This window comes from Trachypithecus francoisi, unplaced genomic scaffold (assembly GCF_009764315.1).
Source record: "Trachypithecus francoisi isolate TF-2019V2 unplaced genomic scaffold, Tfra_2.0 Lachesis_group8, whole genome shotgun sequence".
In the NCBI taxonomy this organism is placed as follows: domain Eukaryota; kingdom Metazoa; phylum Chordata; class Mammalia; order Primates; family Cercopithecidae; genus Trachypithecus; species Trachypithecus francoisi.
Genome location: NW_022681473.1, coordinates 8,552,051 through 8,567,317, shown reverse-complemented (window position 1 = coordinate 8,567,317; position 15,267 = coordinate 8,552,051). Strand labels below are relative to the sequence as shown.

Sequence of the window (15,267 nt, the reverse complement as noted above, 5' to 3'; positions counted from 1 at the left end):
AGGACTGCTCCCTTTTCAAGCCTTTATCTGAAGGGTATTGTCTGCCATTTCCCACCATATGGCCAGAGACTTCCAGGTCTGGTGGCTCCTACATTTATCAGGCTTGTCCTTGGCAAAAGCCTTTCTCTGGACCTCAGTTGCTCCAAGGCGTATAGAGATGACACCTGTCTAAGGTGTTTTATGAATAAATGAGAGCGCGCTAGTGGAACAGTTGCCCAGGGCCCAGGGCTTAGCAAGTGCTCCATACAGTAGTGGCAGACTCTTGAGCATCTGCTGTATACTGGCAGAGAAGTGGACGCTAGCCCTCCGGTTGGTCTGGAAGGCAGGCCCAGGGTTCTTAGCCGAGGAAATAGCCTTAGAATCAGCACTGCTCGGGGCTGACCGCCGCCAGGCCTGAAATCCCCGCTGCTGCGCTTCCCGCCGCAGATAGCTCCCGGCCGGCCCCGCCCCCGCCCCAACATGGCCCCGCCCCCGGCATGGCCCCGCCACCAGGCGGAGCCGGCGCCGGGAGCTGTAGCGGGTGAGCGTCAGCGGGACCCCAGCGCGGGCGGCGGCGGCTGGGCGGGAGCCCCAGAGGTACTGGCGGGAGCGAGGGACGGGAGGCACTGCTGTCGGGCCCGTCAGGGGAGAGGGCCTAGCCGTGGGCCTGGGTGATGTGTATGGGAGTGGGGTCCTCGCCACGTTCGCCACCAGCACCCTCCCAACTTCCCTCCGGGCTCCAGTTCAGTCCCGAGTCAATATGTCCAGCCCCCTGTCTCTGACCAGCCGTTCCTACTTCCTCTGTGTGACGGCTTAGCCTGGCCAGCAAACCGGTGAGTGGAGGCGGCGGCTCCTGACTCCTGATGGCGGCGCTGTGACCCCCCTCCCCCTCAACACTGCAAGTGTGTGCGGGGCTCCCCCTTATTCTGAGGCTCCTTTTCTCCTTAGGCGGCCTCCACCCCAGTCCCTGGCCTGGCCTGGGAGGAAACATCTGTCGCACTCCCTGGCAGCCGAAATGGGGTCATGACCTCCAGATGTGCTGGGAAGTGGCCAGCTCCTCCTCCTGGGGCAGCCAGGCCTTCCGGATCTGTGGGGGCGGGGCCGGCCCTTTCCCCCCACCCCTAGTGACACAGACCCGGAGGAATGTCCTGGCCTCAATGGACCCTGTGTGAAGCTTCAGGGTTGGGGGCAGAGCCCAAGAACACCCCTCAAGGCAGCGCCAGAGCCTGGCATTGAGCCACAGCAAGAGGCAGCCCACAGGCTGGGTGCACACATGCACAGAGCTCACTTCCAAGCGTGCAGAGCTCAGCCCGCACAGAGCAGGGCTTGCACAGACCCCCACCCTCATGCCCTCCTACTCCTTCACAGACTATAGCCCAGGCCGGAGCGCTGGATGTGCCCAGAGCTTGGCTCATGGAGCCAGGGGCTGCACCCGTCACACACACAGATAGCTAGCGACACACACTTCACTCTTCTCAGTCTCTCAACAGCCTTGGGAGGGGACAGAAATAGTTAACCCCAGGTTTTTGTTTTGTTTTGTTTTGTTTTTGAGACAGAGTCTCGCTCTGTCGCCCAGGCTGGAGTTCAGTGATGTGGTCTCGACTCACTGCAACCTCTGCCTCCCAGGTTTAAGCGATTCTCCTGCCTCAGCCTCCTGAGTAGCTGGGACTACAGGCACGCACCACCACAGCCAGCTAATTGTATTTTTAGTAGAGACAGGGTTTCACTGTGTTGGCCAGGCTGGTCTCGAACTCCTGACCTCCGGTGATCCCCCCCACCTTGGCCTCCGAAAGTGCTGGGCTTACAGGCCTGAGCCACTGCGCCCAGCCAGTTAACCCCATTTTAGAGATGAGAAAACAGAAGCTCAAAGTCAGCATGGGAGCTTATTCAGGAGAATTAAGGTAGAAGGCACCTGGGCTGGGGAGCCGACCCTTGCTTGGTTCTGGAGGCCCCAGGCAAGGGGTGTGTGGAGCCCCTCCTCCACTGGCCCAGCCCTGCATGATGTCGCTGGATGCTGCATGAAGACCCACCATTAGATGCCTGTACCCCCAGTGGAAGGTCCCCAGCTCCCTGTCCTCACTGCCTACTCCATCCAGGTCTTGCCTGGACGTGGCTTCCCTCAAGTTCTCCCACCAACATTTGCACCTGCCTCTGGCGTCACATTTCCGCACTTAGCAGGTCCCTGGGGCTTTGGGTGTCTCAATCTTGCATCCTGTGAGACCTTGAACCTCAGCCCAACACCCACCTCCCAACACCTACGCACACAGACAGCAGTGGGCAGGTGCAGCCCTGCTTAGGCCCTGAAGATGAACAGACCCAGGTTCAAATCCTAGCTCTGACATGGAATTGCTTCAGGCAAGAGCATCTCCTCTGGACCTCATTTGACCATCTGTCACATGGGGTTCAAACCTCCCTGTCTGCATCAGTGAGACCAGGTAGGCAGAGGTCCCTATGGGTCCCTGTCATTGTGACTCCTCTTGCGCCCAAGCCTGGGCACAGTAGCCTGCAAGAAGGTGAGCTGGCCTGTCCTTCAGGCCAGGGTGACTGGGGTCCCATGACAGCTGCTGTGACCCCAGCACCTTCCTCAGGATGTGGGGGCCTGGCAGAGGGCTAGGCCCACAGCTGGGGCTACTTCCTGTGCTGAAGGAAGTCCTCTTGCCATTCCTGCTGCCCTGCCGTTGCCCCCCTGGGAACCCATGTGTCCTTGTGGTATTGAGGCCTTGAGGTCCAGGGCACTGAGATCAGACCTCTCTGGGTGATCAGCTCTCCAGGGACCCTGAAGGAAGTGGGAGGGGCAGGGAGGAAGGTCTCTGGGGACAGGACGTCCTCCCTTTGTTAAGTGGGCAGGACCCAGACACCAGTGGCCCCTGGGTTTCCCGTCCCAGCCAATACAAGTCATCTGTCCAGTTGGGCTAGGTCCTGGTGGGACCCTTACTCTGGGCCCAGGCCAAAGCTAAGGTGTGTGGGTGGCAATTGGGGGACCCTGGAAGCCCCAGGACTGCCCAGGCTCCAGGACCCTCAGGGCCAAGACCCAACAGCCCAGCCTCTAGCCCTGCCCAGCTAAGCCGGGGAGGGGGCTGAACACCTCAGCCCTAGGCAGACAAGGAAGTGGCCTGGAAAGCGGAAGCAGCTTTGATGGTCTCGGAGGGGGCCGGAAGCCAACGCGGGTGGTGGAGGACCAGGCTGGGGGCCTGGGTTCCTGTTTTTTGCCCAGGCCCCTCTGAACAGCCCCCTCCTCCTTCAGGGCAGGAACTGCTGCCGCAACCTCCGGCTGGGCACCAAACACCCGTGCCCGCCAATGCGGCCCAGCCCCCGGAGAGTCAGGCCAACAGAACATGCCCATGTGGGCTGGCGGTGTGGGGAGCCCTCGGCAGGGCATGGCCCCTGCGTCCACAGATGACCTCTTTGCCCGCAAGCTGCGCCAGCCAGCACGGCCCCCGCTGACACCGCACACCTTCGATCCGAGGCCAGTCCGGGGCCCGCTCCTGCGCAGCGGGAGTGATGCAGGTGAGGCCAGACCCCCCACGCCAGCCAGCCCCCGTGCCCGTGCCCACAGCCACGAAGAGGCCAGCCGCCCTGCAGCCACTTCCACCCGGCTCTTCACTGACCCGCTGGCACTGCTGGGGCTGCCAGCCGAGGAACCAGAGCCTGCCTTCCCGCCAGTGCTTGAGCCTCGATGGTTTGCCCACTATGACGTGCAAAGCCTGCTCTTTGATTGGGCTCCAAGGTCGCAGGGGACGGGGAGCCACTCAGAGGCCAGCTCTGGGACCCTGGCTTCAGCGGAGGACCAGGCTGCCAGCTCGGACCTGCTGCATGGGGCACCTGGCTTTGTGTGTGAGCTCGGGGGTGAGGGTGAGCTAGGCCTGGGTGGACCAGCATCCCCACCTGTGCCCCCTGCACTGCCCAACGCGGCCGTGTCCATCCTGGAGGAGCCACAGAACCGAACCTCGGCCTACAGCCTGGAGCACGCAGACCTGGGTGCTGGCTACTACCGCAAGTACTTCTATGGCAAAGGTGAGGAAAGGCAGTTCCAGGGAGGGGAGGAGGGGTGCTGAAGAAGAGGTCCCTGTCACCTGCAGTGCACACAGTAGGGCTCATGAACTGTCCATTTTCTGTAAAGTCCCTGGCCTTGGGAGGGCTCAAGAGCTGAGCTGGGGTCCTTCTGGACCCACTTTCAATGACCTTCTTAAGGCTAATCCCTGGCCCCTCACCCCCAGCCAGGGCTGGTCCTTCTGCCTCCATCTGGTTCAGCCTGGGGAGAGATTCCCTATGGGCATTTCTGTGGGGTGAAAACTCAGGCCCCAAAGCCCTGCATCCGTGAACCTTGTTCTCACCTGCACTGCAGAGAGGGCTCCAGGACACAGAAGACAGAATGGGGGCGTGGTGGGCGGGGCCAAGGCAGGATTTAGGCCTGGGAGCTGGCTGCGTGGATCTAGGTCTGGGTCTGGGTCCGGGTCCACCTCTGGATCAGAGTTGAGATCAAGATGTTGAGCTCGGGGCTACAGAGGGGCGGGACTTAGTCTAGGGTCAGCATTTGGTGGTGAGATGAAGCGTAGGGCGGAGCTTAGTGATGCGCGTGGTCGAGCGGGGGCGGGGCTGCCAGCGGGCGGAACCAATCATTTTCTTCGGCGCGGTCCCCCAGAACATCAGAACTTCTTCGGGATGGACGAGTCGCTGGGCCCGGTGGCAGTGAGCCTGCGGCGGGAGGAGAAGGAGGGCAGCGGAGGGGGCACCCTGCACAGCTACCGTGTCATCGTGCGGACCACGCAGGTGGGCCGGGATCGCGGGATCAGGACGTGGGTTGCCTCCCCGACACCCTGTATGCATCCTGAGTTCCCCTACACCCCTTCCTCAGCTCCGGACCCTCCGTGGCACCATCTCGGAGGACGCGTTGCCGCCGGGGCCCCCACGGGGTCTGTCCCCAAGGAAACTTCTGGAGCATGTGGCGCCGCAGCTGAGCCCCAGCTGCCTGCGCCTGGGCTCAGCTTCACCTAAGGTACCACGGACGCTGCTCACACTGGATGAGCAAGTGGTGAGTGACCGGCCGCGGAGCCCACAGCCGTTTAACTGGCCCCAGTCTGAACCCAGCCTGCCCAGCTCCCAAACCCCTAGCCTTGACCCTGATCCTGGGCCGGGTGGTGACCCCAGGAGAGCTAGCTTTTCAGAGAGAAAGTATCAGAGGTCATCTGGAACCTTGCTTCTCAAAGTGAGTTCTGTAGACCAGCAGTATCCACACCATCTAGAAATGCAGATTCTGGGCCCCCAGACCATCTGAATCAGAGTCTGCTCTTTATTTATTTATTTATGTATTTATTTAGAGATGGAGTCTCGCTCTGTCACCCAGGCTGGAGTGCAATGGTGCAATCTCAGCTCACTGCAACCTCCACCTCCTGGGTTCAAGCAATTCTCCTGCCTCAGCCTCCCGAGTAGCTGGGATTACAGGTGCGCACCACCATGCCCAGCTAAGTTTTGTATTTGCAGTAGAGACAGGGTTTTACCATGTTGGCCATGCTGGTTTCGAACTCCTGACCTTGTGATCTGCCCACCTCCACCTCCCAAAGTGCTGGGATTACAGGCGTGAGCCACTGCACTCAGCCCACAGTCTGCATTTAAAAAAGATCTTTACAGCCCTAGATGCCCTGGTCTGACTCACCCCACCGGTCCTGCAGTTCCCGCATCATTCCTGGCCAATTTCCCCCACAGCTCCTGCTGGGTTTCCTCTCACATGTGGTGCTCCAGCTTCCTGGAGCGGCTCCTTCCATCCCCCACTCCATGCTGAAAGCTGCCTATTGGCTGAGTCTCCTCTGTGTCCATTCAACCCATCAGTCATTCAAAAAACATTTCTTAGACCTTCTTGGTGCCAGGCCTCAGACTGGATGCTGGGGACAGGTCTAGACCAGGTGCTTTGCTTGAGTAGCTCACAGCTGGGTGGGAGAAGGAGACCCAGAGAGAACTGCTGAAATACAGGAGCAGGATAACACCGAAAGGGGAATGTTGAGGGCTCCATGGGCCACAAGGGTAGTGCTGAGAACCCTTCTTTGGCCAGGGTTTTCCAGGAGGGAGAACTTTGCTCCAGCCTGGATAAGCAGGTGTTTTCCAGTCAGAAGGAGTAACTTGTGCAAAGGCTTGGAGAATGAGAGCATGGCACAGTAGGCAGTCAGTTCTGCGTGGCTGGGGTCGGGATTGTGGGGAGGGGCTGGGGAGAAGCTTGCATTTGTTACCATGGGCACTGGGGAGCCATGGAGGGATCCAGTGCAGATCTGAGAGGGGCAACTCTCTGGCTGCAGCATGGGGACTAGACTGTATGGGGCGGGGAGGCCAGGCTGAAGGCTGTTGCAGTTGCCCAGGCTGGACACAGTGGCATCGATAATGGAGGTGAAGAGGAGGCGACCCAAGAGGGACTGGGTAGTCATGTGGCTGACTGGAAGAGGTGAAGTGCTAGGATTCCCCAGCTTCTTGGCCCCCAGGCTGTGTGCTTTAAGGAGGAGGAGCAGGGTGGAGGAGTCACAGCAAGGTAAGACATTAGGCAGCTGGAGAAAAGGGCCTGGGGTTTGGTAGGCTGGTCTGAGTGGGAGACAGAGATGGGGGTGTCATGCCTGCTGCAGCCAGGGAGTGGGAGGAGCATGGGTGGAGAAGAGGCCCAGGCAGAAGAGGACGGGGTCCCTGGGGCCCTAGGCAAGGTGAGTTTCCAGCTATCCTCAGTGCCAACTGTGGCCGGGAGGGTGCCAGGATGAGGCCACATCTGCGGTCCATATGGGGAGTGGGAGGTGCAGGGGGTTGGAGGAATGAAATGGAAGTGGGGACTGTGAGTGCAGACAAGTTTAGTTGTAGAAAAGGGAGGTGACTGCTGGAAGGGAGTCTGTGCTGTTTGGAGGAGCTCAGAGCACCTTGAGCTGGGCACAGTTATCCAGTTATCCGCAGAGGGAAGAGCCAGGAACAGAGGGCACAGAAACGAGAGCATGGGGGGCAGAGGTGGTGCCTGGCTCAAGGCCTGAAGGGGCTGGGGTGGGGGTGCTTTGGATTCAGGGGTGGAGAGGACAGTCCAGCCTTGAGATAAGGAGGATGATAATGTGTATGTTTATTGGAAGGGTTCTTTCTGTGAATCACCTTCTCTACTGCCACATGGGAACCAGCCTCCTCCCATCCCTTCCTACCTGTGCCCTCCCAAGCACGAGGAGCACAACAGACTGTACTCACCTGACAGGCAAGGACACAAGTGGCTCAGAGAGGGCTGGTGCTCAGCCCCCAGGCCAGCGTCACATCCATTCCCTACGAGCTGGTGGGGTGGGGCTGTGGGGGACTGAGGCCTATGCCTTCTGTCTCCTACCCACAGCTGAGTTTCCAGCGCAAGGTGGGCATCCTATACTGCCGGGCGGGCCAGGGCTCGGAGGAGGAGATGTACAACAACCAGGAGGCGGGACCAGCCTTCATGCAGTTTCTCACCTTGCTGGGCGATGTCGTGCGGCTCAAAGGCTTTGAGAGTTACCGGGCCCAACTAGACACCAAAAGTGAGGCCCAGGGGCAGGAGGGGTGGGAGCAGATCTGTGCTGAGGGGGTGAGCACGAATTGCCTTGTCACTCCTTTGTCCATACAATCCTGGGCCTGGGGGCTGAAGAGTTCTTTGTGTGAGCTGAGGATCTGAGTCAGGGCTATAAGGGTCAAGCTCTGGGCTGAGAGGAGGGGCTGGGACTGTCCCTCAAGGCCCAAGTACCCTACTGCCTGAGCTAGGGCTAAAGTGGTTTGGGGGCACTACCCCTCCACCAAACACATTCCAGCAGCTCAGCCTCATGGAAGAGAGGTGCCCCTGCCTCCCTGGTGGAAGGGGCCCCAGGACCCCTGGGAGGTGTTGTACTGAGCACCCCGTGCCTGCCTTTCACTTTCCCAGCATGCCACACATGCTTGGGCCTGGAGTGACACCTGTTCTCCTAGGACACCTGACCCTGGCCTCTCTCTGAGACCCCTTCTCATTTCTGTCTTCATTCTATTTCAACGCTCCCATCCTGACCCCCCTTCACTCTGGCATGGGGCTGGAGCCTGTGGAGGGAGGGGAGGAGGGGCACCCAGGGATGAGGCCCTTGGATCTCACTGGCTGGGCATTGGCTGGTGGCATGACTGGTTGTCCACTTGCTGTTTGGGGCACAGAGGCTCCTGTGTGCAGACAGGAATGGCAAGTTCAAGTCACTCAGATTCCCCTTGTTGTCTCCTTCTGTATCCCTAACTCCCTGGCCACAGCGGATTCCACAGGCACACACTCCCTCTACACCACGTACCAGGACCACGAGATCATGTTCCATGTGTCCACGATGCTGCCTTACACCCCCAACAACCAGCAGCAGGTGTGAGGGGGACCAGCGTGGGGGTGGGGCTTCCAGGAACCATGGAGGGCCCTGCATGGTCCAGGACATTTGAGCTTTGGCTGGAGCTCTGTTGGCCCCAACAACCCGCCCCTCTGGTGGCCCCTTCCCAAAGACAAACACCCTAGGTCTTCACCAGAGGCAGTGGGGGAGCCATTGGTGTCTTGGCTTTCTCCTGCTTGAATAAGGAGGGGTTTGGGGCACGGAAGGCCTCATCACGAGCCCCAACTATCCAACCCCCAGCTCCTGCGGAAGCGTCACATTGGCAACGACATTGTGACCATCGTGTTCCAGGAGCCTGGCAGCAAGCCCTTCTGCCCGGCCACCATCCGCTCACGCTTCCAACACGTGTTCCTAGTGGTGCGGGCACATGCGCCCTGCACACTGCATACCTCCTACAGGTGGGCACCGGTGTGGTCCCAGGTCTCCCGTGGGCATGGCGTCCTGCTACCCCTCACTTCCACCTCTCTCCCCGCAGGGTGGCCGTGAGCCGCACCCAGGACACCCCAGCCTTCGGGCCAGCCCTGCCTGCTGGCGGAGGCCCCTTCGCGGCCAACGCCGACTTCCGCGCCTTCCTGCTGGCCAAGGCGCTGAATGGCGAGCAGGCGGCCGGCCACGCACGCCAGTTCCACGCCATGGCCACACGCACCCGCCAGCAATACCTGCAAGACCTGGCCACCAACGAAGTGACCACTACGTCGCTGGACTCGGCTTCACGCTTCGGCCTGCCTTCCCTAGGTGGGAGGCGCCGGGCAGCCCCTCGGGGCCCGGGCGCCGAGCTGCAGGCAGCAGGCTCACTGGTGTGGGGTGTGCGCGCTGCGTCCGGGGCGCGGGTCGCCGCCGGGGCTCAGGCGAGCGGCCCCGAAGGCGCCGAGGTGCCCTGCCTGCTGGGCATCTCGGCCGAGGCTCTGGTGCTGGTGGCGCCGCGCGACGGCCGCGTAGTGTTCAATTGCGCCTGTCGCGACGTGCTGGCCTGGACCTTCTCCGAGCAGCAACTGGACTTGTACCACGGCCGCGGGGAGGCGATCACGCTGCGCTTCGACGGGTCCCCCGGCCAAGCCGTGGGCGAGGTGGTGGCGCGCCTGCAGGTGAGCCTGAGCGGAAAACTGGGGCACCTGCGCGCGGCGGGGCGGAGCCTGCTTTGGATCCCTCCCTCCGCCTTTGTCCCCCACTCCTGCGGAAGGGAAAGTCGAGGAGGGCAGAGCCAGCCCTGGGGCTTGGCAAGGCCGGAACTGGTGCCCTCGAGTAAGCGACTTCTGGTCCTCATCCCTCGGGCGGTGGCACACGCGACCCTCGGGGGCTGTGAAACGTTCCGTGTGGCCTGGGACGAAGTCCAGGGGACGGGCGCTGGGGAGGCCCCACCTCCCGGCAGCCCCGCCCACTCGCCCCGCCCCGCCCTCAGCTGGTGAGCCGCGGCTGCGAGACCCGCGAGCTGGCGCTGCCCCGCGACGGTCAAGGCCGCCTGGGCTTCGAGGTGGACGCCGAGGGCTTCGTCACGCACGTGGAGCGCTTCACGTTCGCCGAGACGGCGGGGCTGCGGCCCGGGGCGCGCCTGCTGCGCGTGTGCGGCCAGACGCTGCCGAGTCTCCGGCCCGAGGCCGCTGCCCAGCTGCTGCGCTCGGCGCCCAAGGTCTGCGTCACCGTCCTGCCCCCCGACGAGAGCGGCCGGCCCCGCAGGTCAGGGTGCCGGGGACGCGGGGAGGTGGGAGGGCCGGCACTTGGCCACCGCGCAGTCTGTGCCTCCCGGGTCGCCATCAGCAGTTTCGGGAACCCCGTGTGGATACCTTTCCTTTTAGAAAGAGTCTCCGGTCTCTTAGCCCGTCTGAACCTTTCTCTCTCTCTCTCTCCTTCCTTCTTCTCTCTCTCTCCCCTCTCTTCCTCTCTTCTCTCTCCTCTGTCTCGCTCCTCTCTCTTAATTTTCTTTTTTTTTGAGACGAAGTTTCACTCTTGTTGCCCAAGCTGGAGTGCAATGGCGTGATCTTGGCTTATTGCAATCTCCGCCTCCCGGATTCAAGCAATTCCCTGCCTCAGCCTGTCTTGTAGCTGGGATTACAGGCACGCACCACCACGGCCGGCTAATTTTTTGTACTTGTAGTAGAGACGGGGGTTTCATCATGTTGGCCAGGCTGGTCTCGAACTCCTGACCTCAGGTGCTCCAGCCGCCTCGCCCTCCCAAAGTTCTGGGATTAAAGGCGTGAGCCACCACGCCCTGAACCTCTTTCTTCTATGTGGAATGGGACCCGTTAAGCGCGTTGCTCCCACTGCTTAAAAGATCAAATAGCCCCGACTATCTGTTTTTTTTTCTTTTTTTTTTTTAAAGTGTTGACACCTGCCCCCCTGCCACCACCACACACATTACACACTATTGATAACTTCCTGTGCTAAGCCAGGGGTAGGCAAACATTTTCTGTAAATGGCCAAATAATAAATATTTTAGGCTTTCTGGACCATCTGGTCTCTGCCGCAGCTACTCTGTCGTCGTAGGTAAATGAATAAATAAATGTGCCTGTATCTCACTAAAACTTTACAGACACTGAAATTCGGATTTTATATGATTTTCACTTATCATGAAATATTATTTTGATTTTTCCACTAGTTAAAAATATAAAATCCGGACTGGGCGTGGTGGCTCACACCTGTAATCCCAGCATTTTGGGAGGCTGAGGCAAGTGGATCACCTGAGGTCAGGAGTTCGAGACCAGCCTGGCCAACATGGTGAAACCCATCTCTACTAAAAATACAAAAATTAGCCAGGCATGATGGCAGACGCCTGTAATCCCAGCTACTCGGGAGGCTGAGGCAGGAGAATCACTTGAACCCAGGAGGCGGAGGAGGTTGCAGTGAGCTGTGATCACGCCACTGCACTCCAGCCTGGGCAACAAAAGCAAAACTCCATCTCAAAAAAAAAAAAAAAAGGTAAAATCCATGCTTAGCTTGCAGTACAGCAGCTGGCACATCTGCTTTAGAAAAGAAAAGGAAAAGGCACAGGTTGGATTTGGCTACAGACAGTACTTTTGGGATTTAAGCAATTTAAACATCTTATTTAAACCCTCACAGCACACTAGGAGGTTGGTACTGTTATCCCCATTTCCCAGATGGAGAAATTGATGTTCAGAGTGATTTGCTTGGGATATACAGGGGCAGCACTGGAATTTGAACCCTAGTCTGGAAAAATGGCCAGTAACCAGGCAGTCATTTTTCACTGTTGTCTGGAAGCTGGGGAGCTCTCCTGCTCCTGGTAGTGAGCCGGGCTGGGGGTGGGGCTGGTGATGCAGGATGCTGGGAACTGGGGAAGTCCTGCCTGACCCTGTCTCCCTCCACAGGAGTTTTTCGGAGCTGTACATGCTGTCCCTGCAGGAGCCCAGCCGGCGGGGGGCCCCAGAGCCTGTGCAGGATGAGGTCCAGGGGGTGACCCTGTTGCCCACCACAAAACAGCTGCTGCACCTGTGCCTGCAAGATGGTGGCAGTCCTCCAGCGCCTGGGGATCTGGCTGAGGAGAGGACCGAGTTCCTGCACAGCCAGAACTCGTTGTCACCACGCAGGTGCACATTCTTGGCCTTCCCTCTCCTCCAGGCCTCTGGGAAAGCGGCTTCCCTTTCTGAGCCACCCCTGCTCTCCCCAGCTCCCTGTCAGATGAGGCCCCAGTCCTGCCCAACACCACCCCGGACCTCCTCCTGGCCACCACGGCCAAGCCATCAGTACCTAGTGCTGACAGTGAGGCACCCCTGACCCAGGTGAGCAGAAACCAGGCTCTGGAGCCCAGTGGCACAGTGGTGACAGTGGGCATCACTGAATCTGTATCCACTTCTGTCGCACAGGATGGGACGGGCAGTCCCAGTGGCTCTGAGGACAAGGGCAACCCGGCTCCAGAGCTGAGGGCCTCCTTTCTGCCACGTACCTTGTCTCTGCGGAACTCCATCAGCAGGAGTGAGTCTGGACCCAGGAGAGCAGGGGAGGGGTCGGGGGGGTGCTTCTGGGCTTCCCCAGCTCAGCCTGCTCCTTGTCCCCACAGTCATGTCGGAGGCAGGCAGTGGGACCCTGGAGGATGAGTGGCAGGCCATCTCGGAGATCGCCTCCACTTGCAACACCATTCTGGAGTCGCTGTCCCGAGAGGGTGAGGCCACTAGGGTGCTGCAGTAAGCCTGGGCAGTGCTCTTGCCCCCTTTCTGACGTGCCCACCTGATCCCTCTGTCCCCACAGGACAGCCCATCCCAGAGAGCGGAGACCCTAAGGGAACTCCAAAGTCTGATGCTGAGTAAGCTCCCCAACTCCCCACAGCCGCTTTACCTGCCCACATGACCCCCCACTTCATGCCTGTCCGCTGGGGTGGAGCTCTGTCCCGGCTCTGCTGCCACATATGCCTAGAAGACCAGCGGGGCCCCTCTCATTAGGTGGGGCTGAGAGTCAGCTGGTGCGCTGCGCCCTGCCTTGGTCCTGCTGAGTCTTGACCCCCATGTCCTCAGGCCAGAGCCTGGGAACCTCTCAGAGAAGGTCTCTCACTTGGAGTCCATGCTCAGGAAGCTGCAGGAGGACCTGCAGAAGGTGAGGGGTGGGCTGGGCTTGGGGGGAGTCACAGGGTTGCCCCAGGAAAGGGGCTGGCGGCTCTGACTCTTGTCTTCCCCCCGCCACCCCAGGAGAAGGCGGACAGGGCAGCCCTGGAGGAGGAGGTGCGGAACCTGAGACATAACAACCGACGGCTGCAGGCAGAGTCTGAGAGCGCAGCCGCACGCCTGCTCCTGGCCTCCAAGCAGCTGGGCTCGCCCACCGCTCACCTGGCCTGAGCCACCTGGGACCACCTGGGCCCCTGAGAGCACCGTGGTCACACTGAGCCCTTCTCAGGAACTCTCCCTGCGCAGAGGCGCGTCTTAGCACTGCCCCCTCCGCAGCCCCTTATTGGGTGGCCTCCACCCCTTCCCTGTTTGTAAATATTCTGTGGAGAAAAGAGGACTTCAGGGAGTAAAGAAGCCACTGCTGTCTGCGTCTGAATATGTGTCCAAGATAGGGCAGGGCAAGGGGTTTTGCCTCCAGAGGCCCCAGCCAAACTCCTTGGAGCAGTCAGGACAGGCCCTGGGAACACTGGCTCAGAGATGGGCTGGCACTCACTGAGGGGTCCCTGAGGTCAGGCCACTGCTTGGCTTCTCTCCCATAACGTTTATTTGGTTCTGTGGGGAAGCAGGTGGCCACAGCCCACACCTACCCTGGCCATGCATCACAAGGCCCTGCACCTCCGCGCAGGCCTCATTCTTCTCTCTGAAGCCACTGAGCCCCCAGGCCTCGTCCTCTCTCCACCCACCTGGCCACTTCTTGCAGGGCCCAATTCCAGAGGCGGTGGCATCTCCGCCTCAGTTGACTGGGGCTGTTTCCATGTCCTGGAGGAAATGGGCCCTTGACCCGCTTCTCTCCTCACCAGCCTATGGTCCTCTAAGTGGCATCATCAAGTCCAAACTTGGATGTTGTCTAAATCCTTTGTTTTCTGGACCTGAGACCCAGACAGGGCAGACTTGCCCAGCATCTCATGCCTATTCCAGTCCCTTCCTAGGCTGGCTGAAGCTCCATGGTGAGACCTAGGCCCTGGGTCTGTTAACTTAGGTGCTGGCAGGATGAGCTAGGCTCTGAGAAACACAGCATCTGAGGATTAGGAAGGCTTCATGGAGGAGGTAATGAGGGCTGAGTTTTGAAGGTTGGGTAGGAGTTCACCAGGCAGAGACGTCAGAGGTATCCTGGTAGGACCAGTCTGGCTGGGGCCTGTTGGACTAGAGCCAAGGCACACACAGGACTCCACGGTCAAAGAAGCTGTATCAGAAAGGGTTGTGAAGGTGCACTAGGGATGGTGGATTAGCAGTTCCCAAGACTGCCAGTTTTTCCTGGTTGTGGACTAGTGTGGAAGGCTCTGGTCACTGAGGGTGTGTCTGCAGAAAACTAGGATCTAGTCATGTGGTTGATGTTCGAAGAGAGATTGATGGGGTGAGATCTGGATGTCAGAGCTCTTTGGCTGCAAGGAGGCAGCTGTAGCCACAGTCCAGTGGGAGGTATAGTGGTGACTTAAACTCAGTGATAGCAGTGACAGTGGGGAGAAGTGGGCAGATTTTCCAGGACCTCGTGGAAAGACTGGATGCAAGTTACTAAGGGAAGAGTTGTGGCATCTACAGTAGTGGCCAGGTTTCCGGCTGGAGCCCCTGGAAGGTGGCAGGACCAGGGCTGACACAGGGAAAAGGAGAGGCAGACTGGGGATGGCTGAGGTCATTTGGAACAGGGTGTTTGAGAGGCCCGAGGACGTCAGAGTGGAGATGTCCAGGGGCTGGCGCGCAGAGGAGAGAGGTCTGGGCTGGATACGAGGACTTGGAGCTGGTGGGCCATGAGCATGATGGGATCATTCAGGAATGAGAGAAGGACCAGGAGAGGTCTTCCGTGGGTAACGGGAGGAAGCGGGACCGAGAAAGCCAAGGCGAGGGAGGCGCAGCCTGGGCTGCATGGCCTGGGCTCCCTGGTTTCCCTCTGGGCCTCGGGTCGGGGACCTCCGGTCGGGGTCCCTGCGCAGCTCAGCAGTCGGCTTCCTCAGCTTAGGAGCCTTCTCACCCCGCCCGTTTCCTTCCCGGCCCCGCCTCCCAGAGACTACCCCGCAGCTTCGCCCGGGTCCTGACCGGGCCACCGCGACCCCGGGCTCCGCCCCTCGCGTAGGCGTTCCGCCGAGGCCCGCCCTCGCTCCAGGCCCCGCCCCTGGCCGTCCCCAGCAAGCCAGAGCCCCGGGGCAAGCTCCACTTCCTCGATGCAGTCGGCCAGCAGTTTCGCAGACGCTGGCCATCGGAGCCTGCACCCAGGGCCTTTTGTGTTCCTAGGAGACTCGCTGACTTTTGGGACGCGTCCCGCTGACGATAACTCCTTTTCCCCTGCTATTGTACTCCCGCAACAGTGCGAAGCCCAGAGGAAACGCCAT

The 15,267-nt window shown here is 60.1% G+C and overlaps 1 protein-coding gene across 5 annotated transcripts; it reads left to right on the top strand.

Annotated features, from left to right (window-relative positions):
- Positions 1–449: 449 nt before the first annotated feature.
- SIPA1 (signal-induced proliferation-associated 1) lies at positions 450–13,318 on the top strand. 5 transcript variants are annotated; one of them, XM_033207235.1, is made up of 16 exons: positions 450–576; positions 3,224–3,993; positions 4,622–4,749; positions 4,835–5,011; positions 7,313–7,487; positions 8,212–8,315; positions 8,577–8,734; positions 8,812–9,421; positions 9,736–10,010; positions 11,657–11,875; positions 11,956–12,067; positions 12,152–12,260; positions 12,346–12,447; positions 12,534–12,588; positions 12,797–12,875; positions 12,968–13,318. In XM_033207235.1, the coding sequence occupies exons 2-16, from the start codon at positions 3,315–3,317 to the stop codon at positions 13,112–13,114; spliced, it is 3,129 nt and encodes a 1,042-aa protein (XP_033063126.1). In that variant the 5' UTR covers positions 450–576; positions 3,224–3,314; the 3' UTR covers positions 13,115–13,318. The 5 variants fall into 5 exon arrangements, with proteins under 5 accessions (XP_033063126.1, XP_033063129.1, XP_033063130.1 ...); XM_033207237.1 differs by lacking the exon at positions 450–576 and adding an exon at positions 587–812; XM_033207236.1 differs by lacking the exon at positions 450–576 and adding an exon at positions 1,761–2,414.
- The last annotated feature ends 1,949 nt before the right edge of the window (positions 13,319–15,267 follow it).

Bases quoted from the DNA above. Each gene is read 5' to 3' on its own strand.
- SIPA1 (XM_033207235.1), top strand. From the start codon at position 3,315: ATGCCCATGTGGGCTGGCGGTGTGGGGAGCCCTCGGCAGGGCATGGCC. The intron at 10,011-11,656 runs GTCAGGGTGCCG...CTCCCTCCACAG, and splicing joins GAGAGCGGCCGGCCCCGCAG to GAGTTTTTCGGAGCTGTACA. The intron at 11,876-11,955 runs GTGCACATTCTT...TGCTCTCCCCAG, and splicing joins AACTCGTTGTCACCACGCAG to CTCCCTGTCAGATGAGGCCC.